The 26,943-nt window shown below is 51.8% G+C and overlaps 10 protein-coding genes and 1 long non-coding RNA gene across 15 annotated transcripts; 6 read left to right on the plus strand and 5 right to left on the minus strand.

The window, feature by feature from the left end:
• Positions 1 to 185: 185 nt before the first annotated feature.
• Positions 186 to 2,012, minus strand: LOC9628893 (ribosomal RNA processing protein 1 homolog). Its single transcript, XM_024662767.1, has one exon. The coding sequence runs from the start codon at positions 1,970 to 1,972 to the stop codon at positions 311 to 313; it is 1,662 nt and encodes a 553-aa protein (XP_024518535.1). The 5' UTR covers positions 1,973 to 2,012; the 3' UTR covers positions 186 to 310.
• A 117-nt stretch (positions 2,013 to 2,129) lies between these two features.
• LOC9628894 (dicarboxylate transporter 2.1, chloroplastic) lies at positions 2,130 to 4,261 on the plus strand. Its single transcript, XM_002988900.2, has 4 exons — positions 2,130 to 3,085; positions 3,148 to 3,461; positions 3,522 to 3,970; positions 4,044 to 4,261. The coding sequence occupies exons 1-4, from the start codon at positions 2,261 to 2,263 to the stop codon at positions 4,157 to 4,159; spliced, it is 1,704 nt and encodes a 567-aa protein (XP_002988946.2). The 5' UTR covers positions 2,130 to 2,260; the 3' UTR covers positions 4,160 to 4,261.
• Positions 4,262 to 4,485: 224 nt separating this feature from the next.
• Positions 4,486 to 6,070, minus strand: LOC9662253 (momilactone A synthase). The gene is made up of 3 exons (XM_024662771.1): positions 5,960 to 6,070; positions 5,801 to 5,887; positions 4,486 to 5,485 (listed from the first exon to the last, which is right to left on the minus strand). The coding sequence occupies exons 1-3, from the start codon at positions 5,974 to 5,976 to the stop codon at positions 4,627 to 4,629; spliced, it is 963 nt and encodes a 320-aa protein (XP_024518539.1). The 5' UTR covers positions 5,977 to 6,070; the 3' UTR covers positions 4,486 to 4,626.
• On the plus strand, positions 5,886 to 6,870 carry LOC112341870. Its single transcript, XR_002990722.1, has 2 exons — positions 5,886 to 6,345; positions 6,417 to 6,870. It is a non-coding gene; the product is annotated as an uncharacterized LOC112341870 (long non-coding RNA).
• Positions 6,871 to 7,108: 238 nt separating this feature from the next.
• LOC9628896 (receptor protein kinase TMK1) lies at positions 7,109 to 12,818 on the minus strand. Of its 3 annotated transcripts, XM_024662762.1 has the most exons (9): positions 12,143 to 12,818; positions 12,072 to 12,083; positions 11,942 to 11,970; positions 11,800 to 11,879; positions 11,614 to 11,736; positions 10,801 to 11,545; positions 10,555 to 10,752; positions 8,115 to 10,483; positions 7,109 to 7,836 (listed from the first exon to the last, which is right to left on the minus strand). In XM_024662762.1, the coding sequence occupies exons 8-9, from the start codon at positions 10,480 to 10,482 to the stop codon at positions 7,325 to 7,327; spliced, it is 2,880 nt and encodes a 959-aa protein (XP_024518530.1). In that variant the 5' UTR covers position 10,483; positions 10,555 to 10,752; positions 10,801 to 11,545; positions 11,614 to 11,736; positions 11,800 to 11,879; positions 11,942 to 11,970; positions 12,072 to 12,083; positions 12,143 to 12,818; the 3' UTR covers positions 7,109 to 7,324. The 3 variants fall into 3 exon arrangements, with proteins under 3 accessions (XP_024518530.1, XP_024518531.1, XP_002989009.2); XM_024662763.1 differs by lacking the exon at positions 12,072 to 12,083; XM_002988963.2 differs by having other exon boundaries at positions 11,942 to 12,083.
• On the plus strand, positions 12,815 to 17,047 carry LOC9628897 (formamidase). Of its 2 annotated transcripts, XM_002988901.2 has the most exons (9): positions 15,017 to 15,064; positions 15,111 to 15,184; positions 15,253 to 15,475; positions 15,526 to 15,763; positions 15,823 to 16,010; positions 16,072 to 16,307; positions 16,355 to 16,598; positions 16,650 to 16,757; positions 16,807 to 17,047. In XM_002988901.2, exons 3-9 carry the CDS (start codon positions 15,257 to 15,259, stop codon positions 16,921 to 16,923), a joined length of 1,350 nt encoding a protein of 449 aa, XP_002988947.1. In that variant the 5' UTR covers positions 15,017 to 15,064; positions 15,111 to 15,184; positions 15,253 to 15,256; the 3' UTR covers positions 16,924 to 17,047. The 2 variants fall into 2 exon arrangements, 1 of the variants encoding a protein (XP_002988947.1); XR_002990719.1 differs by lacking the exons at positions 15,253 to 15,475; positions 15,526 to 15,763; positions 15,823 to 16,010; ... (2 more) ...; positions 16,650 to 16,757; positions 16,807 to 17,047 and adding an exon at positions 12,815 to 13,610 and having other exon boundaries at positions 13,908 to 15,064; positions 15,111 to 15,185.
• A 449-nt stretch (positions 17,048 to 17,496) lies between these two features.
• Positions 17,497 to 18,411, plus strand: LOC9662254. Its single transcript, XM_002988902.2, has one exon. It carries the CDS (start codon positions 17,497 to 17,499, stop codon positions 18,409 to 18,411), a length of 915 nt encoding a protein of 304 aa, XP_002988948.2.
• Positions 18,412 to 18,585: 174 nt separating this feature from the next.
• LOC9662255 (glutaredoxin-C8) lies at positions 18,586 to 19,475 on the minus strand. Of its 2 annotated transcripts, XM_024662775.1 has the most exons (5): positions 19,290 to 19,475; positions 19,145 to 19,218; positions 18,977 to 19,075; positions 18,800 to 18,877; positions 18,586 to 18,747 (listed from the first exon to the last, which is right to left on the minus strand). In XM_024662775.1, the coding sequence occupies exons 1-4, from the start codon at positions 19,436 to 19,438 to the stop codon at positions 18,804 to 18,806; spliced, it is 396 nt and encodes a 131-aa protein (XP_024518543.1). In that variant the 5' UTR covers positions 19,439 to 19,475; the 3' UTR covers positions 18,586 to 18,747; positions 18,800 to 18,803. The 2 variants fall into 2 exon arrangements, with proteins under 2 accessions (XP_024518543.1, XP_002989010.1); XM_002988964.2 differs by having other exon boundaries at positions 18,586 to 18,877.
• Positions 19,476 to 19,523: 48 nt separating this feature from the next.
• LOC9628898 (protein NRT1/ PTR FAMILY 8.2) lies at positions 19,524 to 21,671 on the minus strand. The gene is made up of 3 exons (XM_024662725.1): positions 21,474 to 21,671; positions 20,589 to 21,157; positions 19,524 to 20,313 (listed from the first exon to the last, which is right to left on the minus strand). The coding sequence occupies exons 1-3, from the start codon at positions 21,669 to 21,671 to the stop codon at positions 19,524 to 19,526; spliced, it is 1,557 nt and encodes a 518-aa protein (XP_024518493.1).
• A 471-nt stretch (positions 21,672 to 22,142) lies between these two features.
• On the plus strand, positions 22,143 to 23,816 carry LOC9628899 (uncharacterized protein At5g02240). The gene is made up of 7 exons (XM_002988903.2): positions 22,143 to 22,347; positions 22,748 to 23,022; positions 23,084 to 23,120; positions 23,173 to 23,270; positions 23,326 to 23,387; positions 23,453 to 23,576; positions 23,656 to 23,816. Exons 1-7 carry the CDS (start codon positions 22,188 to 22,190, stop codon positions 23,773 to 23,775), a joined length of 876 nt encoding a protein of 291 aa, XP_002988949.1. The 5' UTR covers positions 22,143 to 22,187; the 3' UTR covers positions 23,776 to 23,816.
• A 49-nt stretch (positions 23,817 to 23,865) lies between these two features.
• Positions 23,866 to 25,398, plus strand: LOC9662256. The gene is made up of 2 exons (XM_002988904.2): positions 23,866 to 24,222; positions 24,463 to 25,398. Exons 1-2 carry the CDS (start codon positions 23,955 to 23,957, stop codon positions 25,281 to 25,283), a joined length of 1,089 nt encoding a protein of 362 aa, XP_002988950.2. The 5' UTR covers positions 23,866 to 23,954; the 3' UTR covers positions 25,284 to 25,398.
• The last annotated feature ends 1,545 nt before the right edge of the window (positions 25,399 to 26,943 follow it).

Here is a 26,943-nt window from a genome sequence, read left to right on the forward strand (position 1 = left end):
CCCTCCCGAAGATTTGGCGCGGCGCCAAGAGAGAATGCTATCGATCGCTACGAGAAGAAGCCCAAAACCCTAGATTGACGGAGGTGCATGTGTCTCACGTTTACCTTTGTAAGGAGACACATACGCGTTACGCGCCACACACACATGGGAAAAAATCGTATGGAGAATGGCCTAGACACTTTCCGTACGCATGGTCCAGCAACAAAGAATTTCATTTCACGCCATTTTTTCTTACCATTGTTGGAAAGAATTTCACCCCGTTTTTTCTTACCATCGTTGGTCAAATAATTTCACCCAGAATTTGTTTTTCTTACCATCGTAGAGCTTTCTTCTTTGGCGAGGATCTCTTTGGCCCTGGCGTGGCCTTTCCGCCCCTCCTTTGCTTTGGCGATGGCGATGGAGTGTTCTTCCTCTTTGGCGAGAACTTCCTTGGCGAGAACATCCTTGGCGAGACGTGAGAGATCGGCCCTGGCAAGAGCCCCTGCTTCAGAGCGCTGGCCTTTGGAGTGGAATCCAAGGCCAGAGGAGTCATCCTGAAAGGCTTGCCAAACTTCCACGTAGTGTTGCTCTTGAGCGAGAACCTCACTTTCTTCGCCTTCTTGCCGGTGCTCGTCTCGCCCGCGTCGGTGTTGCTCTCGGCCACCGCTGGAGAATCGTCGTCCTTGGAGCTCTTTCTCTTCTTGCTGGCGGTGTGGAGCGGAGAAACTGGCGCTTTCCTGTTTATCTTCTTGGAGCCTGCTGGAGATCCGAGCTCCTCCGGAGCAGCAGCAGATGAGACCATCGGGGTCTCGTCCGGAAGAACAATCGCCTTAGTCTCCGCGTTCTTCTTCTTCTTCTTCGGTTTTTCCCCGATGAGAGGAGAGAGAACCATCTCCAGAGGAGGGACTGAAGCACCACCATCGCCATTTTCCTCCACAGCAACCTCGAACTTCTTCTCCAAGTTGGAGACCACCGGGTCATCCTGTTTCACGGTAGCCTCTGGACTTTTCACCTCGGCACTAGCTGGTGCCGCACTGCTGGCTGATTTTTCCATCTTGGAGATCTTGGCACTAGTTGGTGCCGCAATGCTGGCTGGTTTTTCCATCTTGGACGTAGCAGCAGCTGCAGTCGCCAGAGCTTTCAGGTCCAAACTCCTTTTGATCTTCTTAAAGTCCTCGGAGAGAGCGTACAGCACCTTGCGATTTCCCTGTAGAGTGTCCGCTGAAGCTGCGAGCTCGAAAAGCCTCTTTTCCATTGGCAGACTGGTCACGAACTCGGCCAACTTGTTCTCGGACTTGACACTCTCCCTCGCAGCCTCCAAAAGACGATCAAAAACTCCTTCTTTGACGCGCTTCAGCACATTCTTGTCCGGACCAAGCGCAAGAGTTGCATAGAAAGGCTCCAGAAGAATGCCGAGAACTTCTTTCTCCTCCGGAAGAACACCATCAAGTTGCTCCAAGAAAATGTCCGCCAGATGCATACTACACCCCTGGGCCGGGAAGAGATCGTTGGAGAGAAAAGCCCGATTTTTCAAAGCGTCCATGTAGCGCTGGACAATCTCCTTGTCCCATCTCTGCTGCCTGAGTGCCATGAACATAGAACTCACGAACTTCCGCTGGAGAAGATAGAACTTGTCCATCCTCAAATGGTCTATCCCGCCCCATTCTCTCCGCATTGTGCCCAAATACCCCTCAAAGAACTGGAGTGCTAATTCGCTCGGAAGGCGCTGTATAAGCGATGCGAGGCGCTCCGCAAGATCTGCCTGGACAATCGCCTTGTCTGCGTGCCAGTAGCAGTAGAAAAGCCCCTTCCAGATCTTCCTCAGGTCGGCTTCGTCCACGGAAGTCCGGCATTCTAACCAGCTCGCCAGGAGCTCCACTGCGCGATCGCGTACCTTCTTGTCGACCGATGCCAGGCGCCGTGGAAGGCCGCCCGATTGGATTTCCAGCTCGCCGCCTGCCGCCAAGGGCTTGCTCTTGTTCTTCGCGACCATCGCTACGCCGCAACTCTCTGCGAAGAACCCTAAACCTTGAAATCAAAATAGACGGTGCCGTCAATAACGTTCAAAAGTCGGTATATTCTGCTAACATTGTAAATGCCGACTAAACCAATGGTGGATAATGTATGCTTTAGTTAAGCCAGTGGTTTTCTAAGGCTAGGGTTTTCGGGGCCTCCATTCAACGATCAAGCGATGGCGTCGTCCTGGCTAATCTGATCGTCCAATCGCCCAAGACTTCCCAGGCAGCTGGAAATCTTGAAGCGCTGGTAAGGAAATCTCGGGATGAACAGGGCATTGGGGATGGAAACGCTAGCTCCGGGCGCTCGATTGACGCACTGGCGGAACTCCGCAGTTTCTCCAGTCACAAATGCAACATTTCCATCCCGGAAAGCCGCATTTGGCATCGGATTGCGCGCTGGATTGAGCTGCTCGCCGCCGCGCCAGGTCGGATTCATCTCGAGGGATTCCTCGTCCTCCAGGAAAATCTCGTGCTCGTCGGCTCCAGAGCCGTCGACGCCGGCAACAGTGATCGAGGCGGACGATCCGAAATCTCTGAAAAAGCCGCTGGAGGGTGCCAAGCCTTTGCCACTGGCGATCTCGGTCAGTGTGGGGCTGATTTTGAGATTCCTGGTTCCAAAGCCCGCGGCAGTGTCGGCTCAAGCCTGGCAGCTCCTATCGATCTTCTTATCGACGATCACGGGTCTCGTTCTCAGTCCACTGCCGGTTGGAGCTTGGGCCTTCATAGGATTGACAACAACAGTGCTCACACGGACACTATCTTTCGCGTCGGCTTTCAGCGCCTTCACAAACGATGTCATCTGGCTCATCGTCATCTCCTTTTTCTTCGCGAGAGGATTCGTGAAAACCGGCCTGGGTGATAGAATTGCCACGTACTTCGTGAAGTGGCTGGGGAAAAGCACACTGGGACTTTCTTATGGGCTTACTGTGAGCGAAGCGCTCATAGCACCAGCGATGCCGAGCACGACCGCACGAGCGGGGGGAGTGTTCTTGCCGATCATCAACTCACTCTCTCTTTCGGCTGGGAGCCGTCCAAACGATAAATCGTCGTCAAAGCTTGGAGCGTACCTCGTCCAGACTCAATTCCAGGTTTGGTTTCTAACTTTTACGTGATATGTTGGTTTTAAAAGTGTTGGTGGCGCGAAATGCAGGCTGCTGGAAACTCGAGCGCTCTCTTTTTGACTGCTGCGGCACAGAATCTATTGTGCCTGAAGCTGGCAGAGGAGCTGGGCGTTATCGTGGCGAATCCATGGGTGACATGGCTTAAAGTGGCGATCGTCCCGGCCGCTCTATCGCTACTCTCGACCCCGTTGCTCCTCTACAAGTTGTATCCTCCCGAGATCAAAGACACTCCTGAAGCTCCTGCAATGGCTGAAAAGAAGCTGCAGCAAATGGGGCCTGTGACTAAGAGCGAGTGGGTGATGGTTTCGACGATGCTCCTCGCTGTTACTCTGTGGGTTTTGGGGTAAGTTATGGTTTTATCCAGTAATTTGCGATGTCTCACTGGTGATTTTTTTTTTCGCAGAGATAAACTTGGAGTTCCAAGTGTTGTGGCAGCTATGCTCGGCTTGTCAATATTACTGGTTCTTGGCGTCCTCAATTGGGATGACTGCCTAAGCGAGAAATCAGCCTGGGATACTCTTGCGTGGTTTGCAGTACTTGTTGGTATGGCCAGCCAGCTTACCAGCTTGGGACTCGTAAAGTGGATGTCCGACTCCGTCGCTAAAGTCCTGGCCTCGTTTTCTCTCAGCTGGCCTGCTGCATTCGGCGTTCTCCAGGGTTCATACTTTTTGATTCACTACCTCTTTGCGAGCCAAACCGGTCACGTCGGTGCACTCTACTCGGCCTTCCTAGCCATGCACCTCGCAGCTGGTGTTCCTGGCGTGCTGTCAGCGCTGGCTTTGGCCTACAACACAAATCTCTTTGGTGCGCTCACGCACTACAGCAGTGGTCAGGCAGCTGTTTATTACGGAGGTAACTTTGTCATTCCAAAACAAGTGTTTCGTTCTAAACTTAACTATTTCCTGTCTTCGTTCTTGACTTTCAGCTGGATACGTTGAATTGCGGGACATTTTTAAATACGGGGCCATTGTAGCCCTGTGGAACGGCATTGTTTGGACCGTAAGTGGAGCAATATGGTGGAAGATCTTGGGTCTCTACTGAGGCAAGTTGAGCTTCTTCTACTTTTTGAAGTTCTCTGTCTGGTCACTCATGACATTCTTTGGAATAAGTACGAAATGGCGTGAATGCGCAACTCGAAGTTTCTGTTTTCTATCATTTTGCTCGTTCTTTGCATCGGCTGGGAATGATGACAGGTCTCGAGACAGGTAGCAGGATGGAATAAAACGCAATCTCGTAACCCCAGCACAGGTCTACCTTAAAGTGTCTCGTTCTTCTTTTTATTTCTTTTCTACATGACTTCCCATGTTGTATTGCTGCAGTGCCATATAGTGGAGCATGATACCACATTGTGGGTGACGTGAGTGAGGTAAATTAAACTACTGTCCAAAGCTTTCGTATTAAAGTACTGGCAGCAGCGGTAAGAGGTTATTCGTTTCCGAGCTTATCATTGGTTTTTTCAAGTTACAGGCTCAACCAAGGACTGCTCAACTTCAAGGGCGATTTGTTTTTCAACTGAGACCCCTCTTCCCGGCTTCTTGGAGCATGGGAGCGTAAGTCGTAAACCAGGTATGCATGATGGCCGGCTTGGTGACCGTGTTGCTCGCATCCACGACTAAGTTGTGTCCACTCACATACCCAGACTCGTCGCCGGCGAGGAAGAGCGCGGCGTTGGCGATGTCCAAGGCGCAGAGCGGGCGGTTTGGAAGCAGCGAGTTCTTCTTCACAATCTCCACGACCTTCTCCGCCGTCACAGGTAAGTCTCCCATGGTTTCCAGCGCGGTGCTCAAGAACTTTGTTGGTATGGCGTCGGGGGATATCACGTTTACGCGGATGCCAAACTCTCGCAGCTCCACGGCACTGGACCGGACGAGGCCAATAACTCCAGCCTTGCACATCGCGTAGGCGTGAGGCGAGAGGCCCCCGACTATCCCGGCCACGCTGCCCGTGAGGATGATCGAGCCGGCGGCGCGAGGCTTCATGACGCGAGCGGCGTGCTTGAGCGCCAGGAAGTGGCCCCGGAGGTTGACCTGCATGGTGCGCTCCAGCTCGGCCACGTCCGTCTGATCCAACGGCCCCAGCGCGCCCAGGATGCCGGCGTTGCTGAAGACAACGTCTACGTGTCCGGCAATGGAGTGAGCCACGTCCAAGGCGGCGGCCACGTCCGGCTCCGCGGTGACGTCGCAGTGGACGTAGCGAGCAGCGGCCGGGGAGGAGAAGTCCCGCTGGAGCTCCCGCGCGAGGTGGCTGCCGAGCTCGTCCTGGACGTCGGCTATGACGACTTGAGCGCCGTGCGCGACGAAGTGGCGGACGGTGGCGTCGCCGATACCGTTTGCTCCACCGGTGATGATTGCCACTTTGCCGAGTAATCTAGATAACGCAGAGAAGAAAACGAAGAGGTATCAGCCAGGGAGACACGGGGTAACTAAAGGCAAACAAAAACTCGGAACAAAGCAACAGGTGTCGAGAGCGGAAGAATTTGCCAGGACAGGTTCGTTGCTGAGACAAAAGACTCTGCTGGAGGTGGTGTGCTGCGCATTCTTTAACCGAGAATGGGAGGAAGGTATGGTTTTTTTTTTTTTTTGGCAATCAGCTGATGATGATCCTATCTTTCAAGGCACGTTTTTCTTCAGCAGTTTGTGGTTTTTGAGTTTTTTTCTGTGCTTGTATGGATAGATTACTGACCTCTGCTTTTGTGTTGATGTTGCCAGGGAGCGGATGATTTGGAAGATCCTGTCCTTGCTCGCCACGCATCGTCTGCCAGCTCCATTCCTACGACCAAGGCTTCTCCTCAGTCAGGAAACACAGAGCTCAAAGTGCAAGTGCAAGGCCGTGTGTACTCACCAGCTGCTGCGAATCATCGCTGAACACAAGGAAGTGCTCCTAGAGGAAAGAAGGAAAGGGAAGGTTTGCTGGGAGTCAGGAGCAGAGCGAGGGATTTTAAATGGAGGGCGACGAAGGAGGATTTTGGTGGAGAGAGGAGCTCGGAAACGACCAAATCGGGCCTTTTCTGGACAGCACAGGCAGCCGAGCAAGAGATAAATATGGGCGGAGAAAGACGACGACGAAGACTACCGCAAGCAGCAAGATCGAGCACGAACAAGCAAGTTGATGTCCGCTGGCAGGGTCTTGGATTGATCGACGAGATTGTTCTCGGAAACTGGCACTAGGTACTCACTGAGAGCGAAAAGAAGCGCAAGGTACTCCACAACAGCTCAAGCTTATGCTAGGTACGGTCCGAAAGCTTGTTTTTCTTCTGTCTTTATTCCTTGCGTTGCCGCTCGTGCCTCCTATCTTACAGAAGTTCCGCGTGACAGGCAGAATTCGCACAGTACTGTTGTGCTGCTGGTCCCGCTTCCATTCGTCGCTAAGCTGCCATTTGATCAAACCCGACTACCTCAGAGGAAAAGCCAGGGGATGGGGTCCCGGAGTGGCCTTCTTCCGCTGCTTCGCGATTTGATCCAGAGAAGGAGAGGAAGAGGACATGGATAGATGCGACTTGGAAGCTGAGGAAAGATGACGATGACGATGGCGAAAGAGTGGATTCCCTTGCGCCAAGGCGAGAGGCTACGGAAAAGGAGGAATCGCGAGTGGAGCTCTAGGTAGATAAAAAAAAATTCAATTGCGCGACATGTCTCGATCGCTCGGCCATGACGGAAGCCGTGCCAAAATACCTGGAATGTAGCCAGTTTTTGGAAATCCCCGGGCTCTCAAAGTCAGCCACGGGAGGAAAGTCAGTGTGCGTTTGGACCGAATTTCCCCCCATTGCCTAAATTTGCTCCATTTTCTATTTCCCGTTACGAGGAAAAAACAGTTTAAAAAATAAATAAATATGCACTTTAGGAATATACCTACGGCTGCAAGGCATATTCCTTTGAGAATATACTAGGGCATATTTCCGAAGGAATATGCGTGGGATCAATTTCGAAAATCTCAAAACAGGAAGAACAATTGTCGTCTCCAAAGCACAGGAAATCTCTCACACCTATACAATTAAAAACAAAAGAGCATAACTTAAAAGCAGTTCCTGTGGAGATGGAAGAAAACAAAGAAGGCCAAAGAGAGAGAGAAAAAAAAGGAGGGGAGCGGCAACGAACCTCACCCTCTCTCAATCGATCGATCGATCGATCAATCTCGACGCGCGGGCGAGGGGAGAAGAAGCAAAACTTTCGCCACCAAAGAGAGAGAAATGCATCGTCTCCTCGTCTCTCAGCGAGCGTCCTCGGAAGTAAAAGTCTCGGCGAAGCCCGACGGCCGCGGCGGGAGGCTCGACTGCGTGTCGCTCCACACCGCCGCCGCTCCGCCGCCACCGCCGCCGCTGTCCAGCTCCTGCCACCGCTTCACCGCCTGGGGCAGCGGCACGTCCAGGTCGATCCCGCCGCTCTCGTCCTCGTAGTCCACCGGCTTCCAGTGCTCCACCAGCGGCGAGAGGACGTTCACGGCGTGGCCCATGTCCGGCCGCTGGTATGGCTCCCTCGCGGTGCAGTGGCCGGCGAGCTCCGCCACCACGCTGATGCTCGCGAAGTTGTCGTCGGACTCGATGGCCGGGTCGATGAGCTTACGGACTCCCTCTTTGTTGGCGGTGGATCGCCGGAACCACGTTACCAGATGCATGTTTTCTTCCGCCTGCGTCTCGTCCAGCGCCCGCCGCCCCGTTATCAGCTCCATGAGCACCACCCCGAAGCTAAAGACGTCGGCCTTGGTGGTCACGCGCCCGGTAACTGCGAGAGGACGTTAATAACGAACAAAACATGCAGCGTTTTCTCGCAAAATCCTCTGCCGGATCGAGCACGAAAACGAGAATTCCACACGCACGCAGTAGCAGCAGCAGCAGCCCAGGCAGGCAGGCACGGCAGCGAACAGACAGCATAAAAGTAAAGAAGCACACAGCCCAAGCAAGCAGGCGAAAACAGCTGGAAACAGAAGCATTAGACAAAACCGCACGACCAGCCAATGTGCCAAAAGTAAAGAAAGGAATGAAAAGAAGAGGAATACCAACCTGCATACTCGGGAGCCAAGTATCCAAACGTTCCGGCCAGCCGCGTCTCCACCGAGTACTTCCCCTCGGGTGCCAGCTTCACGAGGCCAAAATCCGAGACCTTAGCCCGGAGGTCGTCCCCGAGAAGGATGTTGGACGGCTTCAAGTCCCTGTGGATGAAGCTCCTGTGCGCCAGGCCATGGAGGTACTCCATGCCGCGAGCCACGTCCAGCGCCACGGACAGCCTTTGCTTCCAGTCCAGCGGCGGATAGCCGCACTTGGCAGCCTCGAACAGGTGCTGGCTCAGCGTCCCCTGCGGCATGAACTCGTACACCAGCATCTTCTCGTTGCCTTCGATGCAGTAGCCGAGCAGCGCCACCAAGTGGCGGTGGCGGACCTTGGTCAGAACCGCGATCTCGGCCTGGAACTCGCCCAGGCCTTTGTTGCTGACGACGCAGTTGGATTCCATCCGCTTCACCGCTATGGCCGTGCCGTCATCCAGGACTCCCTTGTACACGACTCCGAATCCCCCACGGCCTAGGATAGTCGCCTCGCTGAAGTTTTTGGTGGCCTCTCGCAGGACGTGGATGGAGATGACGAGATTCCCGGCCTCCACAACTTGAACGTGATCGCTGGGCCCGCTGTTGGCCCGGCTCTGGGTGTCGCTGTTGTCACTGGTGATCATGTTGTTGTTCACCACGATTTTTACCACCTCTGGATCGTCTGAGGAGTTGTCTGTCCGAGGATGGACAACCACCGTGTTGGATCCCTGTAGCCTCAAGAACTTACGTCCCTTCTTCTTGTAAACCAGCAAGCAGATCCCAAACAAAACGAGCAGCAGTGCCACTAGCCCGACCACAACTCCCACGATGGGACCTGCATTCACTCTTTTCGATCGAGTGGTAGCAGTAGCCTGTCCATCCGGCGTCGCAGCTGGTCCCCCAGAAGTCCCCCCCGGCGGAGAAGTCCCTGGAGACGCGGCGGGTGTGAGAGGATTGCCAGCGATGTTGAGCTTCACCGAGGACGGAAAAGCTGGCACTGGCGCCGAGAAGAGGTTGTTGCTCAAGTCCACGGACTGCAGCGAAGGTAGCTTCGCCAGGGACTCTGGAATGAGACCTTCCAGCTTGTTGTCGCTGAGCCTGAGAGTCGTGAGCGTCGTCAAGTTCCCGAGAGCAGCTGAGAGCGTGCCGTTGAGTTGGCTGCTTGCCAGATTGATAACCGTGACATTCGAAGTCGTCCCGGGGGTCGAGCCGCAGGAGATTCCCAGCCAAGCACTGCCGCTGCTGCCGTTGCTACCAGAAGTTCCACAAGGATCATTCCCGATCCACGACGATGTGAGCGAGTCGGGGTAGCCAACGCCAGCGAGAAAGTGCAAGAGCGCTGTCACGTCTCGTGCGCAAGCCTCTCCAGGACTGCTCTTGCAAAAGTTGTTCCGCGCGTACTCGAAGCCGACGGTGTCCTTGAAAACCGGAATCTCCCCCACGAGCAAGTTGTTCTTGACCGTGAAGTTCTTGAGCGCCGGGAGATTCGCGAGCGAGGGAGGAATGGTTCCCGTCAGCTGGTTGTCGTTGAGCTTGAGCTCTTGGAGTGACAGCGCCTCCCCGAGACCCTCCGGAATGGAACCGCTGAATCGGTTCACGTGAAGCCACAGAACTCGCAGAGATTGCATCGTTCCCACGACCGTGATCGGCCCACTGAGCACCGGATTCTGCTGGTTGTTTGCCCGAAACTCCGCCAAATTCGAGGACCCAAAGCTCGAAGGAATGCCCCCAGAGATCCTGTTGTAGGCGACGTTGAGCACCTTCAAGCTCTCCATCTGTCCCAAAAAATCTGGAATGCTTCCTCCCAAGCTCGTGTTGGTGATCGAGAGCGTGGAGAGCAGCGAAGAGTTCTGGATCTCTGCCGGAAGCATCCATCCCCCGGATGACTTGTTGAGAGGATTGTCGTCGAGGTAGATCTCCGTGAGCGCGCTGAGCCCAGTGAAGAAATCGCCAGGGATGGTGTCGAAAGAGTTCCCGGAAAGGAGCGCCGTTTGGAGCTGCGAGAGCCCACTAAGCGATGGTAGCGATCCTGTGAACCCATTCCCCTGGAGCTGGAGGTTCTCGAGATTCTTGAGCTTGTTGAGGTCGGGTGCCACGGTTCCACCCAGCGCCAGCCCTGCTACCTGGAGCGCCGATATGCTCGAGCCCTGGCATTTGATGTGCTTCCAGTTGCTCCCACAGGGATCGCTCCCAGTCCACGAATCCAGTAGCGCCGGATTCTTGACGCCCTTGAGGAAGTTCTGGAGGACCTGGAGCTCTGCCGAATCGGTCTGCGCCAGCGCCATGGCGAGAATCGATGCCACCAGGAGTAGCAGCAATGCCGCTGGATGCTTCTTCTTGAGCTTCATTCTGGGCGAAAGAAATACGATCGACTCAAGAACACGAAAAGAGGGCGCTTGGATGTATCAATGCTGCCATACCTGGCTGGGAAGAGACCTCAAAGATCGATCGCGCGAGCGCGCAGCCCCGAAATATCACGAATCCAAGCCACGACACGCGTCAATCGAAGAACACCGAGCCGAAATATTCGTACCCCGGCTGGGAAAGATCGATCGCGGGTGCGCGCAGCCTCGATGTCGTGACGAAGAAGCGAAATACCACGAATCCAAGCCGCGACACTGCGGTATCGAGCGTCAATCGAAGAACATCGAGCGAAAAATCCGTACCTCGCGAGCGTTCCACGCCTTAGATCGCCGCCAACACGCCAAGCTCCAGCGCCGCGCTTATGATCGCTCTGGCGCCGAGCCGCCGCTGGCAATGCGGCCGGCTCGATCGATGGAAAAGAAAAAAAGATTAGGGAAAAAAGAAAGAGAGAAAAGAAAGCACAAAGAGCGTGCGGTGTTCTACACTAGTACACAACTGGCACGAACGCGGGATGGGATGCGAGAAGCGAAGAACACCAAAAAGAAAGATTGGCGATCGATGAGCTAGACTCCACTAGCGGCCAACACGAAAAAGACAAATCGCATGTTACTAGCAGTGACAAGGTCGGCGCTGCGCAGTGCTCGCTCGATTTCTTCGCCAATCCCTCCGAAAACCTCTGTTCTATTTTATCACCGATCGATCGATCGATCGCCTATGGCGCCGCGGCCATGGGGCAAAATAATCGATCGATCGAGCGAGCTATTTAATCGCTCGCGCAGAGAGGGAGAGAAGAATGCGAGCGCCGCAAGAGGACAGATCGATTGATCGTGCGCGCCAGCAAGCTACTGCTCGGTCAAAACCCTAGTCAAAGAAAGATGCTCGGGAATATGCCCCTCCACGGCCGTTTGAGGAGGTTTAAACTCGAGGATTGCCGGCTTTTATGGTACACACGACTTAAGCACGGCAGTCCATTTAATTCTCCACGGCAAGCCACAGCCGTGTTTCGTGAAGTTTGAGAGAAACTTTGATCGATTTTCGAGCTGGATCCTGGAACAAAGAGTGAAGACGTGAGAGATTTCAAGGTTTTCCGTCCCAAACCATTAAGAAAAACATACCAAAACTAGAATTTGATAGTGTTCCAGCTCTCGAATCGTTTAGAATTTGATCGTGTTAATCATTTCTTCATACTTCACATGAAGTTTGAGAAAAACTTTGATCGATTTCGAGCTGGATGGATCCTGAAGCGAAGTAGAGACGAAGATTTGAAGATCTTTTCTGCTAAACCAGTAAGAAAAAAATACCAGAACTAGAATGTGATCGTGTTCCAGCTCTCCCATCGTTTCTTTGGCGCCATACTTCACGGCAGTGATCGCGAAAGCACCTAAACATCGCTGATAGAAATTAATTTCATCGAGAAAAAGACACCAGGAACTTAAAACTTACGAGGATCGGTGTTGCAAGGACGAGCGCAGCTGCAAGAACAAACATGTCAGCAGCGACACAAAACCAAAAGAGAAAAGAAACAAAACAAAACGTGGAAAAACGTGATTGTCGAAAGAGAAACAACTCGTACAGGATGAAAAAGCTGCGATACCAAGAGAAATTGTCACCGCTGGAGGAGGAAAAAAATCGACAGGAACTTACAGAGTGATCGATCGATCGTTGTCACAGGAAGAAAATGACGAAGGCAATAAGAAAACCAGCGAGAACAGTGTACTTGAGGCCAGAGACTATAATCGCCGCGGTGACTAGGAGGAGTTGCCAGCTTATTTGTAGGACGGCCAGTCCCAGGAGGCCAGTGAGAACGAGCGCGAGCGCATTATCCACGCTTGGTTCCAAAAGTTCTCCCCATTTTATCTCCAAATCCTCGAGCCCAGGCGCATCGGCTTCTCTATCGATCGACCCAGTCAAGGAACCCCAAAATCCTTGGTAGCCTTCTTCCTCTTTCTTTACTTCTTCTTCTACCTGTTCTTCACCGGGAGGCTCGTCCTGCTTGTTGGATTTCCAGAAGCTCGCGAAGAATCCAGAGCGATTTTTCCTTGTCTCGCCTGTTCTAGCCGGAGATTTCGCTTCTTCTTCTTGTTCTTCCGATTCTTCTCCTTCTTCTTCGTCTTTATCGGAATCACCGTCTTCTCCCGCTCTAGCGACTAGACGACTACTGCGAAATCGAGAAATTCCAGACCTGAGATTCACGCGCCGCGATTGCGCGCCCAACCGGAGGGCCAGAGGAGCACTCGATGCGTCCTGCCGTGCGCGAAGAAAGCCGCTTGGAAGAGGAGCTCGCGCAAGCCCTACATTCATCCTATTCCAGTAGATTTAGGGCTTATGGATAATTTGGAGGGAAAGAGTATGTGAAATCTAGGGCTTATGGCCGTGGTGTCCGCGAGGCTACAATGCGCTCGCGAGGATCAATTCGCGAGGGACTCCTCGGATCATCTGGCGAGAAGGCAGCGCCCAGGCAAGGCGCGCACGGTTCCGAGGATCGATGCTGCGGAATCAAGCAGGGAAGCGTTGCGCATTGCGGTGGATCGGCTGGAGCGATTGTCGAGCGAGGAGGAGGAGGAGGATCAGACCGGCACTTGCGTTTCACTTCTCAAGCTGTGCGGGGATTCCAGAGCGCTGGCCGAGGGCCGCCGCCTCCACGCTCACATCGAATCAGGGTCTGGCGTCCCATCGCGGCACAGGACAATGCTCGCGAATCTCGTCGTCCGGATGTATGGCAAGTGCCGGAGCATCGACGAGGCAAGGAAGGCTTTCGAAGGAATCGACGAGCGGGATCGAGATCTCTTCTCGTGGAACATGATGATCGCGGCATTTGCCGAGAACGGGCACCTGGAGGGAGCTCAGGAAATCTTTGAGAGGATGCCAGTAAAGGATGTGGTGGCTAGAACAGCCATGGTGGCCGCGCATGCGAATTGTGGGAGTCTAGAGGACGCAAAGAACGTTTTTGATAGCATGCCAGTTCGCGACGTTGTGGCATGGAGTGCTATGATCACGGCATTTAGCCAAAGAGGGCATTGTCGCGAGGCACTTCACACTTACCGGACCATGGATCTCGAAGGGATGAAGCCCAACGACATAACCTTCATCAGCGCTCTAGATGCTTGCGCAGGTATGAAACTTTGCTACCTCATTGTTGGTCTTTCTTTCCTTCTTTTAGTTTTCATTCTTTGCTTGTTTCTGGCGCTTCTTTGTGCTTGTTGTGAAAGCTGATCTGGTATTGTCCTGATAATGATTTTAAGAGTTTGTGGCTGCTGCGCATCATTGTTGGTCTGTTTTTCCTTCTTTTAGTTTTTATTCTTTCTTCTTGCTTGTTTCTGGCCGCTTCTTTGTATTCGTGTTGCTTGTTGTGAAAGCTGGTCTTGGAAACTTGTCCTAATACTGATTTTTAGATTTTGTGGCCTTCCAGGATTGACATCTATAGCCGAAGGAAGAGTCATTCACGCAAACATTCTCCAGACCGGCTTTGAAACCAGGCTCAAAGTTTCGACTGCTCTCGTCAACATGTACGGGAAATGTGGGAGTGTAGAGTCCGCAAAACAGGTTTTTGACGGCATGAGTTCTAGAAACTCGTATACTTGGACAGCAATCGTGTCGGCCAACGCTCAAAACGGGTACTACGAAGGAGCGGTGGTAATGTTCCAGACGATGGAGCTCGAGGGTGTTAAGCCGGATGGGATCAGTTTTATCAGCTTGCTCTACGCTTGCAGTCACGGCGGTTTTCTCGGCACTGGAAAGCAGTATTTTTCTTCGATGAAAGCCGACTATGGAGTCCCGCCCTCTCACAGCCACCACGAGTGCGTGATGGATTTGCTGGGACGAGCAGGGAGGCTGGAAGAAGCAGAGCTTTTGATCGAGAAAATACCATCTACGGGGCATGTTTTAGCTTACCGGACTTTACTCGCGGCGTGTAAAATTCACAGAGACGTTGAGAGAGGAGCAAGAGCTGCCGAGAAACTCTTCGTGATCGACTCCAAGAATCCATCTCCATACTTGCTGCTGATGAATATATACGCCGCTGCTGGACTGTGGGACTTGGCAAGCAAAGTGAGAAAAGCTCTCAAAGAAAAGGGACTGAAGAAGGAAGCAGGCTGTAGCTGGATTGTGGTGAAGAGCAAGGTGCACGAGTTTACAGCTAGTGGTGGAAGCGATCATCCCCGGAAAGAAGAGATCTACGCCGAAGTTCACAGGCTCGAGAGTGAAATGCGTAAAAGATATGGATACAAGCCGGATACCAGCGCGGTGATCTTTGACGTTGATGAGGAGGAAAAGGAACAGAGGGTGCGGTTCCACAGCGAGAAGCTAGCCATTGCGTTTGGGATAATCAGCACTCCAAACGGAAGCCCGCTGACGATCATGAAGAACTTGAGAGTGTGTGCCGATTGCCACACTGCAACGAAGATGATATCTCTGATCGCTGGAAGAAGCATCCGTGTCAGGGACGGTAACCGGTTTCACCAAGTGAAGGACGGAGTGTGCTCTTGTCGAGATTACTGGTAATTCGATCTACACTTCTCTCTACAACTTCCACCGCCAAGCCTCGAAAACGGAAGGCTGCACTTTGAGGTAATGATGATGGTTTTACTTCTTCTCTAATATCCATGTTTATCAGGTTCGAACAGTGATTTGATTTAAACGTCGAGAACTACATTATGTACAAGTTTCCAAGCTCCAAGTCATTGTCGGGTAAGCTGACTTTGTTTTTCTCGGTGACCTGATGCTCCTAAGTTTTTATTTTTTCTCTCTCCCTCTAGGACCATGGCGCCTAGAACACCCAAGAGCGTTGTTAAGGTGGATGTAACAAAGCAGCCATGGGAGCAAGACAGTCCTCTTCACAACAGATGGCATCCAGACATTCCTCCAGTTGCTCAGGTTTCGGTAGAGGAGCTCTTCAGAGTAGAAACAATAGATTGGACTGGAGGCCAAATTCTAGACAATGATTCTGCCGAAGATGTGAAGAACATGGACTTGTCCAGGGTAAGCATTCAAGCTTTAGTCGTTTGTTTATCTTTCTGTTTGTCTTCCAGGTGCATTATCTGAGTGGGCCGATCCGAGTTATGGACGAGGCTGGCAAGCCTGCAATCCCTGGTGACATTCTCGTGGTTGAGATATGCAACCTTGGACCACTTCCAGGAGACGAGTGGGGATTCACTGGAACTTTCGACCGAGAGAATGGTGGTGGATTTCTTACAGACCATTTTCCTTCCGCCACCAAAGCAATCTGGCACTTTGATGGCATTTTTGCATACTCTCGACACATTCCAGGTAAAAAGAGCTGAAAGTTTTGTCTAACTAGTGTTTCTTCCTCATTTTCTGGACGACAGGGGTTCGTTTTCCAGGACTGATTCATCCGGGACTTATTGGCACCGCGCCGTCGAAAGAACTATTAGATATCTGGAACAGCCGCGAGCGCTTACTTGTAGAAGAAACTCCGAGCTTGACACTCTGCAGTTCACTTCATACTCGGCCACTTGCGAACTTGCCTCTAGCAAAAGGAGCTCTTCTTGGAAAGGTTTGTTCTGTTTGAATTAGATCTCTTTTATATATTGTGATTTGCTTCGTTCTCGTAACAGATTCCTCCAGGCTCTTCCCAGTGGCAAGCAATTGCAAATGAGGCTGCAAGAACGATCCCGGGAAGAGAGAATGGTGGCAACTGTGATATAAAAAACCTGAGCAGGGGCTGCAAGGTCTATTTCCCAGTGTTTGTGGAAGGAGCAAACTTAAGCATGGGAGACATGCATTTCTCTCAAGGCGATGGCGAGGTCTCTTTCTGCGGAGCAATCGAGATGAGTGGCTTCCTCGAGCTAAGGTCCGTTAATCTCGAAACTTCATTTTTCAAACTTTTGATGTTTCCAGATGTGAGATTCTTCGCGGAGGAATGGAAAGATATATGACTCCAATCGGGCCGACAAAGCTCCATGTCCATCCTTTGTTTGAGATCGGCCCGCTGGAGCCAAGATTCTCAGAGTGGCTAGTTTTCGAGGGAGTGAGCGTGGATGAGTCTGGCAAGCAACACTTTCTGGACGCGAGCATTGCCTACAAACGAGCAGTCCTCAACGCGATACACTACTTCTCAAACTTTGGATACTCTAAAGAGCAGGTAAAATCAAGCTGGTTTTAGAACTTCTTTGTGACAAATTTGTTCTACCAGGTCTATTTGCTTCTCTCCTGCTGCCCGTGCGAAGGACGCATCTCTGGAATCGTGGATGCTCCAAACGCTGTAGCCACTCTCGCCGTCCCTACAGCCATATTCGATCAGGTTGGAGCTCTCTTCTAAAGTTTCCTTTTTCTCATTTCTCTTCGCACAGGATGTTCGTCCCAAGCGAGGCACTCCAAGCGCTGCTCGTGTGATCCAGCAAGCCAACGTTCCCAAATGCGTCTACGAAGGCAAACTTCCCATCACCAAAGTTCTCTCGCTGGAATAAGAAAAGAGAAGAAGAACCAGTAGAGAATCTACTGTGAAACTTCCGTGGAAGGTCGTGAGAGCGTTAGACCGTGTCATACCCGATTATAGTACCATCAAAAAATATGGAAGAGTCTAACCATGCATGAATAGTAATAAGTTTAATAAGTTTAATTGTCAAGTTTTTACTAAATTTTAAATTTTATTATTATTAAGACTTTAAAAAGTTTATTAATATTTATTATTGACAATAAGTCCTCCTTTCCCTGATTAACTCTTTGCATGCATTTGGATGGGCTGGGTTGCTCTTCTTTTGAAAATGGACTGGAGCTTTTTCCATTGTGGTGGTGTCGATCAAATCTCCAGGACGAGGAGCAGCAGTAGCAGCAGCACCACCGAGAGATCCCACCACGGTATTGTAATGCTCGCTGGTCTCCCTCATTCCTCCAATCACCACCACCACTCCTCCTCCCCGGAAGAACTTTCGAGTAGCGCTTTGATCGCTACTCACTCCTCCTGATCACTCCTCCTGGTCCCTGGGATGTGAATCCATCCGGAAAACGATCCAGCATCCGGAAAAGTGACGAGATCCAGCATGCGTTCCAAAGTTCCCAGAGAAGGCCCGGCCTGGGTGGACGAGTTCCTGTCCGGCGACTACTTCACCAGCTGCAACTTCCACACCGGCGGCAAGAACGAGCGCAACCAGTTCTGCACCGAATGCTCCGGTAGCGGCCCCCTCTGCCAGTTCGGCCTCCTCACCTCGCACTCGGGCCACCGGACTCTCCAAGTCCGCAAGGCCTCACACATGGACTCCATCCGGGTCGTGGACATCCAGCAGTGCCTCGAGGTCTCGGACATCCAGACGTACTCCATCAACAGCGCCAAGATCGTCTTCCTGCTCAGCCGTCCACAGCCCCGTCCCAGCAAAGGAGCTCTGCACGCCTGCCTGTGCTGCAACCGGGCTCTCTCGGACGACGTCAAGTTCTGCTCGCTTGCATGTAAGCTGGACGTGCTGAGGGAGCAGCCGGAGGACAGATCCATCACGTTTGCATTGCCGGCCGATGGGGAGGGCGCTGGAGGTGGCGCTGGAGGTGAAAAGGAGCAGCGGCAGCAGCAGCTCGAGGAAGTGGAGCAGAAGTTCTCGTCAGCTGAAATGGTTTCCACCAGCGAGCAGCAGCACAATCTGCAACAACAGGAACAACACCAACAACAATGGCAGCAAAACGGTGAGCTCGGGATCCAGCAAAAACCAGCGAAGAGGAAGAGGCTGTCCAAGAGGAAGAAATGGACAGAGAAGAAGGGGATCAGGAAGAAGCAGCCTACCAAGTTGCTGCTTCCAAAGATCCGCAATCGACTGCTGCTCGAGGAGGAGAATGGATCCGGCTGCTTCAAAAGGAAGAACAGTGAGGCATTCCAGGATTCGCCCACCACACCTGAAAAGTTCGAGTCAATTTCCACTGCGAAAGCTCGATGCAGAAAAGGCGTACCTCGTAGAGCACCGATGGGGTAGTAGCCTGGATCATCGATAGAGAATTCAAAGTGCTCGCTGGATGGATCAACCTTGAAACGGGCATAAGTTCCACAGGTACTTGTAAACTTTCTTGGAATGTTTTCCTGTTCTTTCGTTAGAAAAGAGAAAAACAAACTAAACCATTAGCCTGTGAAGAAGCAAAAAAAAATTCTGTGCAGATCAAAGAGCGCACGTTATGTGAATAACAATAGTTTTTTTTCAGAGGTTTGAAGCAAACTGGCATCGAATGACTCCAAACAAATGCGCTAGCTGTCTGTAACTACATATATGAGTGCTTAGCTTATTTTGTCCCTACTGGAAATCGTGCTGCTTTGCTTGCGAATCATGGTTCGTTTGCTGGGATTTATTATGGCGAGAGGGAAGTTACCGGATCATCGCAGCTCCGATTTTCTTATCCCATTTATGATCGTCTCCAAGCGTCCGCTCTCATGAGCTTCGACAGTGTCTGCAACGCACAAACGCCAGTGAGTGGAAAAAAGCACGCGACTAGTTTGCACGAACTCTACGTGCCAACCATCCTAGAGGCGACGAGAAAAAAATGTACCATCAGAGCCACCGATGTGTTTACCACCAACGAAAACTTGTGGAACAGTGCGGCGTCCCACTAGGCCTTGCAACGCTTCCTGGATCTCGTCTCCATCCTCTAAGAACACCAATTAAAAAACACTGAGAACATCCAGTACGAAAGAAAAAAAAGAATTTTTCCGAGTACCTCTTAGATCCAGCTCAACGACATGGGGAGTTTCATTCAAGCTCTTGAAAACCGACTTAGCTCTCCGGCAATAGCTGAGATTTCCAAGGGACAAGCGTTAGAGACCCCTCCCCACAGCTCGATCGACATAGAATTGAGAACTTACGGGCAATAAGACTTGGAAAAAATCACGATGTCGTGATTATCGATCGTGCTCTTCACAAACGAAGGCGCCGACGATCCATCCGCCGCGCGCGTCACGGCGAGCGCCACAATCCCGCACAGCACCACCGCCGGAAACCCCATTCTCCTCATCCTCGCTGCAGATAAACCCTAAAAACCGGTGACCTAATTCCCGCTCTTGCATTGAATATTCCCACATAAAACCCTAAACTTTTCTTCACGTTTCACCATCTCTTTCTTTGTCTTGCTCTTCCTTGTACTTATAGAATCGCGCACACACGAGGAACAACGCAAAGTTCACAGCATTGAGGCATGCGAGAAGCCAGTAGTAGTAATCGAGATGCCACTGCCAGCTCTGGTGGAGCCAATTCGTGGACGATCCCACGATGGAATTGAGCGCGGTCGCCGAGAAACTCCCAATCGCGGCTGTGAATGGCAGCAGCGAGCTTCCAAAGCAGCGCATCCCTTCCGGTGCCTGGCTGTAGAAGAGCTCGATCAATCCAATCGTCCCGAAGATCGACGCGAGACCATACATCGAGAACGGGATCGTGAGCAAGAACGCGGAGAATCGCGCCCTCTTGGATTCCGCCCTCTTGTGCTCCACGAATCCGGCGACGATCATGGTGAGCGTGGATAGAAAGAGCCCAATCCCGATTCTTTGGAGATGCGTGGTTCCGCGAGGATTTCCAGTGAGCTTTCGCATCGCTGGGACGTAGACGAGCTCGTAGAAGGGGATGGCGATCATGACGAACACCGAGGAGAGAAACGGGACGGATGGAGCTGGGACCTGAATGGATTTGGAGAGGCTCCTGTCCATCATCAGGGCCTGGACGGTGGAATAGTTGAGGAGCACGACGACGGTGCTCATGAGGAGCATCGTGGTGGCGCAGATTGGCAAGAGCCGGATCATCGCCTTGAGTTCCTCGACTTGGGTCACCGTGCACAGCGTCCACGATCCCTCCACTTCGTGATCCAGGCCGATCTTCACCGCGGCCTTGTCGAGAAATCTGGAAGAACGAGGTTAAACCTTTGAAGAGTTTCAAGGAGATGGAAGTTTGATGAAGATATAGAACTTGTAGCGAAGATAGAAAAGATTTGAGAGAGTTGGCAAGCAAAGGCCTACGATCTTTGAGAGTTTCAAGGAGCTCGAAGACTTTCAACTAGCAAAGATGAGAGAGTTGGCAAAGATCTTAGATTTGAGAGAGTTGGCAAGCAAAGATCTTTGAGAGTTTCAAGGAGGTAGAAGCAAAGATCTTGGAGGAGATGGGAATGAAAAGCTTGCCTTAGTCCATCGGTATGCTGGATCTTGCTACTCCCCGGGATGGCGGACATTCTTCCAGGAACTTCGTAGAGCAAATTCACATCTTGCGGCAATTCCAGCTTCCTCTTTCGATACGCGGACACGATCACTTGGAGGAGCCTCGTCACTGGGCTCCCGCTCGGCCGCTTTTGCTTGTAGAAGGGCGTTCCAGCGAAGAACAATGCGTTCCCGGCGGCCATGGCGATGGCCAGGGTGGTGAGCCCCCAGTTCCAGCCGAATTGGACCTGGATGTAGACGACGATCGTGAGCGCGAGGACGAATCCCAGGTCGAGCGTCATGTAGAGGGAGCTGAAGAACATGCCGAGGTTCTTCTTGTCGCTGGGGTTGCCTCTGTCGAATTGATCGGCTCCAAAGACAACGATGTTGGATTTGATCCCCCCAAAGCCAATCGCGACGATGAGCAGCGAGACGTAGAGGTATCCCATCTGGAAAGCTGTGGCCTTCTCGTCTAGGCATTGTTCAGCGTCGTGCTTGCAAATCCTTGGAGAGAGTGGAGCTACCACGGCTCCAGCAGCCAAGAGAATGAGTCCCTGGAAGTATGATCGTTCCATAGGTGAGATCCAGGATCAAAGTTTGCAGGCGAGACGAAGAACTATCAGAAAAAATCAAACCTTTGCTAGTTGCTAGAGACGAAAACTTATCAGAAAAATCAAATCTTTGCTAGCGAAGTTGCTAGAGACGAAGAACTATCAGAAAAATCAAATATTTAGCACTAGCGAAGTTGCTAGAGACGAAGAACTATAGGTTGCTTTGATAGCAAAGTTGCTAGAGACAAAGAACTACCAGAAAAATCAAATCTTTGCAAGAGAGGGAGATGAGAGATCGGAGAACCTAGCTTGAACTTACCAGGAGGTGGACGATCGAAAAGATGGCGATGGTGGCGTATCGGCCAAGGTAAGCGTCGGCGAGAAATCCCCCAAAGAGTGGCGTGGTTCCACAAACTCCAAAGAACACTGTGATGATCGTGCTCGCTTCCAGGGGTGATTTGTGCATCACGTCCATGAGATACGAGACGAAGCTCGTCGCAAAGGTCGTGAAAGCCATTCTCTCGGCAACTTCACTGCCTGTGGAGAAAATAGAAATCTTTTCCTCGGTTAGAGACTAAGGGATCGTTTTTTCGTGAACTTACCAAGAACGAAGACTGCTGCAAACCATCCTCCTCTCTCGGCCATGGCGTTCTTCGAGTAAACATTTTAGAAGTTTCTTTCCCAAAGTAAACAGCGTTTTAAACTGGTGGAGAACTTGGTGAGGACCGTCGATCGACCTGGAGAAGCATCGGAGTCACAGCCCCGAGATTGCTTCACTTGATCATGCTTCGTCGAAGCCGAAACTTTTTTGCAACTTTGGACGGTCCCTGGAAATCTAAGAGCGTGATAGGCGAGCAAAAGGACAATGGCAACTCACGACAAGATCGAGAGATTGTTGTCACAGCTCATATCTAGTGCTCATCACGCGTAAACAGGCAAATAGCGCCAACCAAATCCTCTTGGAACATCGCGGTGCGAATGGAACAAGTCCATTTGGCTTTAAGTTGTTTTAGTTGGTTTTAGTTCTTCGGCTATGGCGGCAGCAATCGCCGCCGCCGACAAATGGAGACCCGGGTTTTGCTTACCACGCAGCAAAAAAGCTGGCCACGGCAGAGGGCGGAGCTGCATTGTGGTCACTTCGTCAGTGTCACCGATTCCAACGGTGTTAGTCGCCGGGGCCGGAGGAAGAACAGGTACTTAGAGGAAGTTCTCAATGTTCTTGAGGAGTTTCTTACACTCTTGCGGAACTTCTTTGTGCTCTTTCCTCTGGTCTGAGTTCTTATGGAAGTTCTTCCACTCTCTCTCTCTGGACGTTCTTACACACGCTCTCTCTTTCTGTAAGTTCTTACGCTCTTTGTGGTCCTTTTACATTCTTCGTCCAGGAAGTTCTTAAGTTTTTTGTGGAAGTACTTGTACTCTTTACTGGAAGTTCTAGATTCTTAACGGGTTTTCTTACACTCTTTTCTGAAAGTTCTTACTGTCCTTCGGTTCTTTACGCTCTCACAAGATAGAATAAGTTCATATACAAACCTTTAGTGGAGTTTCTTACACACTGCTTTTGTTGAAGCTTCTTACACACTCGGCTGTTCACAGGAAGGCTAGTTTTTGACAAGTTGAAACAGCGGACGCAAGAGTTTTCTGCTCGTGGACTCGTTCGATCGGTCGAGAGCAAGCAGAAGATCAATGGTGGAGACGATGTTTTCATCGGGGATATTACCAAGCCCGAGAGCTTGTCCGATGCATTCGCTGGAGGAATTGATGCTCTAGTCATTCTTACCAGCGCCGTGCCCAAGATAAAGCCCGGGTTTGATCCGAGCAAAGGTGGTCGCCCCGAGTTTTACTTTGAGGATGGTGCTTTTCCTGAGCAGGTAACTCTTTGTTACTTTTGCTTTTTTCACTGCTGGAGTAAACTGTGATGCTTGCTCTCAGGTGGATTGGCTTGGACAAAAGACGCAAATTGATACTGGTAAGCACGAAACTCAAAGTTTTCAAAGTTTTCCATCGATGATTTTGAGCAGCGAAGAGTGCTGGAGTAAAACAGATTGTTCTCGTCGGCTCAATGGGAGGGACTGACGAGAATCATCCTCTCAATTCTCTAGGAAACGGGAAAATCCTGGTAAGGAAAAACATATTTTTCTTCAACAAGAGTTTTACAAAAAAGCTTTTTGTAGATCTGGAAGAGAAAGGCAGAGGAATATCTTTCAGAATCAGGCATTCCTTACACGATAATCAGGTGAAAGTTCATGAAGAAAAATCAATCCTGTGGTGCTATCATCAAGCTTCTTCGTTTTGTTTCAGAGCTGGAGGATTGCTAGACAAAGAAGGGGGTGTTCGAGAGCTTTTAGTTGGGAAAAATGACGAGCTCTTGAAGACTGACACTAAATCTCTTCCCAGATCGGATGTGGCGGAAGTTTGTATCCAGGTTCGTCAAAATTCCGCTCAAAAAGTCTTTTTTGTTTTTGTTCCATCTTGTTCTCAAAGAATTTAAGCTCGACTTCCAGGCATTGCTCTTCGAGGAAGCGAAGAACAAAGCTTTCGATCTCGCCTCTAAGCCCGAAGGCGAAGGAGCTGCGACTAGAGATTTCAAGTCGTTATTCTCTCAAGTCTCCACAAAGTTTTGATTAATCCCTGTTTAGTTTTAAGCAAAAATGAGATTAGACAAGGTCCCGGGTTCGATCTTTCTAGTTGTTAGGGTTCTTCCATTTCCCGTATCTCGAGTCGAGGGAATGGAATTTTGGCACAGGGAACGCATGGCGTAAGCTGCCGCGCCCGGCCGCCGCAGGTGCTATCGAAATCCGCGATGGAAGTCTCCTCCTGCGGCTTCAATCCGTGCTTGAATCACAGCCTGCTCGATTTTGGGCCCAGGAAGGGGCAGCGGTGCCAGGTTCTAGGGCACAGAAAATGCAGCTCTCGCGCCGCGAGCTCTTCCGGTTCTACCGTGTTTTCGATCGATGAGAGAAGGCGCAGGGGATTCTCCAAACCCCATTTCTTGTCGTTCGTTGAGCCTGGAGGGAATTTCACCTCTGCTGTGATTTTCTCGCGGAGCAAGAGGAGGCGCGCATTTTCTGGTAAGTTCTTGCTCAGCCTTTCGTGATTCTTTTGTTCTCGTACGAGTCTTTCTCGTTTTTTTGGTTCTTGTTGTGTTCGTGAAGTTAGCCGTGTTGTTGCTTGGTAGTCTTTGTGTGTTCTTGGCTAGCGGAAAAAGGAATTTTCTGTTCTTCTTGGTCATGAAAAACTTGTTCATCGTTGAGCGTTGCATTCTTGGAGAACTTTCTTCCATGATCTAAACGGTTAAAAAATTCTCTCAGGTTCTCTGGTAGTCCGAGCAGCACAGAACCAATCCAACGATCCCTCCGACGAGAAAGAAGAAAAAGAAGGCCCGGAGAACTCCTCCGACTCCCAGGGCACAGACTGGCGAGCATTCCGCGCGAGGCTGATCGCCAACGAGCGATCCATCGAAGAGCAGGACCAGCCCAGCACCTCGGACGCCTCCAAAGCTCCGGAGAACTTCGCAAAGTCTCTTGGGGCTTGCTGGGCTCATCCCATCCTCAAGCCCGAGGCCGGCTGCGTGCTCATCGCCACGGACAAGCTCGACGAGCTCTCCATCTTCGAGCGGACAGTGATCATCCTCCTCAGCGCCGGATCCAGCAAAGGCAACGAGGGACCCTTCGGCCTCATCCTCAACCGGCCTCTCCCTCACGTCCTCAAAGACATCCGGCCACAGGACCAAGCTCTCGCCGAGGCGTTTGGAGAAAGCCAGGTACACTTCGGTGGTCCGCTCGTCTCGGACTTGATCCTGCTGCTGCAAGGAGCCAGCGCCAGGAAAGGCTACCAGGAAGTAGTTCCAGGGATCTTCTACAGCTCGGCCGAGGGACTGGATCAGGCAGTGAGTATGATCAAAGACAAGGCCTCCGGCGCCGAGGACTTTAGATTCTTCTTCGGCTACGCCGGGTGGGCGATCGGGCAGCTCGAGAGAGAAGTGGAGGATGGATACTGGTGCGTTGCGGCGTGTAGCACGAATCTCTTCATCTCCGGCTCGGCTGCTAATCTCTGGGAGGAGGTGTTGAAGCTCATGGGTGGGCAGTACGCGGAGCTTAGCAAGAAGCCCAAGAAGCGATGGTTTAAGTGAAGCTCCTTCGTGCCAATAAGATGGATCTCTTCGAGCTCTTCGTCAAGAAGGGAAGCTAAAGAAAGCTCTCCGTTTCGCTGTAAGAGATAAGTGGAAGTTAAAGTTTTAAGTGGCCTAAGAACCCTAAAGTGCCAGCAAGAGCCCTACATTTATTTTAGGGCTCCTAGCGATGACGAGGACGCGGGAGCGCGCGATCGCGAGGTCAGTGGCAGGATCTAGCCTCCTCTTCACCAGAAATCAGCGGCAAATGCGCATGGTGGTGAAGAGCGCCATGGCGCAGCGGCAGAGAAAGAGGGCGAAGCGCCGGAAGAGCAGTGTGGATCTCCTCCCGGGGCTCATCCACGACGTGGTCTACCAGCAAATCCTCCCGCGGCTGCCCTGGTACCAGCGCCCCGTGATGACGGCCGTGTCCAAGCTCTGGCGCGCCGCGATGGAATCGCTCAATGCTGAGTTGGGCGCCCGGTCCCGGGAGCTCCAGGATCTTCCCAGGGGCGTGGTGCTGCTCTTCAATGCCGGGAGTGGCAGCGATGGGATCTTCCAGCAGCAGAGTTTTTTCGAGCTCTTCGACTACTCGACCGGGACTTGGCACGAGCTTCCTCCACTGCCGGATCGCTCTCCCGAGGAGAGCGTGGAGGAGTGCTTTTGCTTCGAGCGGTGCATATACGGGATTTGCAAGGGGGAGATCTACAAGCTAGATCTTCCAGCCGGGATTTGGAGGTGGGAGAAGCTCACCACCAGGACGAGGATCAATGGAGGGGTGGCGGTGGCGTTTATGGAAGATGGGATGCTCTACCTGAGTGGGAAGCGGGCGGAGGTCTTTGTGCTGGAGAAGCACGACTTGGCCAACCGGTGTGCCAAGTCGATATGCGTCCAGTTGGTCGGCTTCTCCGGCCTCGCGGCGCAGAAGGGCGACGTCAAGTCTCTCTTTGAAGGCTTCTCCGACTGGAACCGAGTGGCCGGGACGCTGGCGTTCCTCTTCCAGATCAAGCCGCTCAACATCAGCCGGAGCTGCACGGCCCCGGCGTTTGTGTCCGAGAGGAAGTTCTTGGTGGCGACGAGGAAGTGCTACCTGGAGCTCCACGACTTGGACACTGGGCTGCTCGACGAGATCAACGTCCAGCGCAAGCTCAGGCTGGTTGTCTCGCACACGATCGTGGCGCTGGCTTACCACGGGGGCGTGATCTACGTTTTGATGCAAGTGGACAAGGGGAGCCATGCGAGCTTTAGCCTGTGGAGGGGCGAGGCTTGTGGAGATTCTCTGTCTCCGGAGCTTGGGAAGTTCGAGTGGAAGAGGGCGCCATGTCCGCTCAAGTTTGGAGATCACTGCAACAAAGCTAGCCTGCAGATCTTGTCCTGAGAGAGCCTCTCTCTTCTCCAACAGGTAAGAGACTTTACTACTCCAGGAATGCTTGATTTGCCAAAGTGGCATCTTCGAGCAGCCTCTCTCTTTTCGAAAATCGGGCAGCAAAACCTGGGCATGCTCACGATCAACGAGAACTTCCTTTATTCACCGATCTCCGTAGGGCTCGTTTTCTTTTAATGCTTTAAACCTGGGAAGCGTTCTCATAACTTTGTTGCATTGATCTCCAAACTGGGATTGGAAGAATTTTTGGATCTGTTTCTCCTTTTTGGTTTGGTTAAGCAAGTGAATATAGTTAAA

Source organism: Selaginella moellendorffii, unplaced genomic scaffold (assembly GCF_000143415.4).
Source record: "Selaginella moellendorffii unplaced genomic scaffold, v1.0 SELMOscaffold_92, whole genome shotgun sequence".
Lineage (NCBI taxonomy): Eukaryota > Viridiplantae > Streptophyta > Lycopodiopsida > Selaginellales > Selaginellaceae > Selaginella > Selaginella moellendorffii.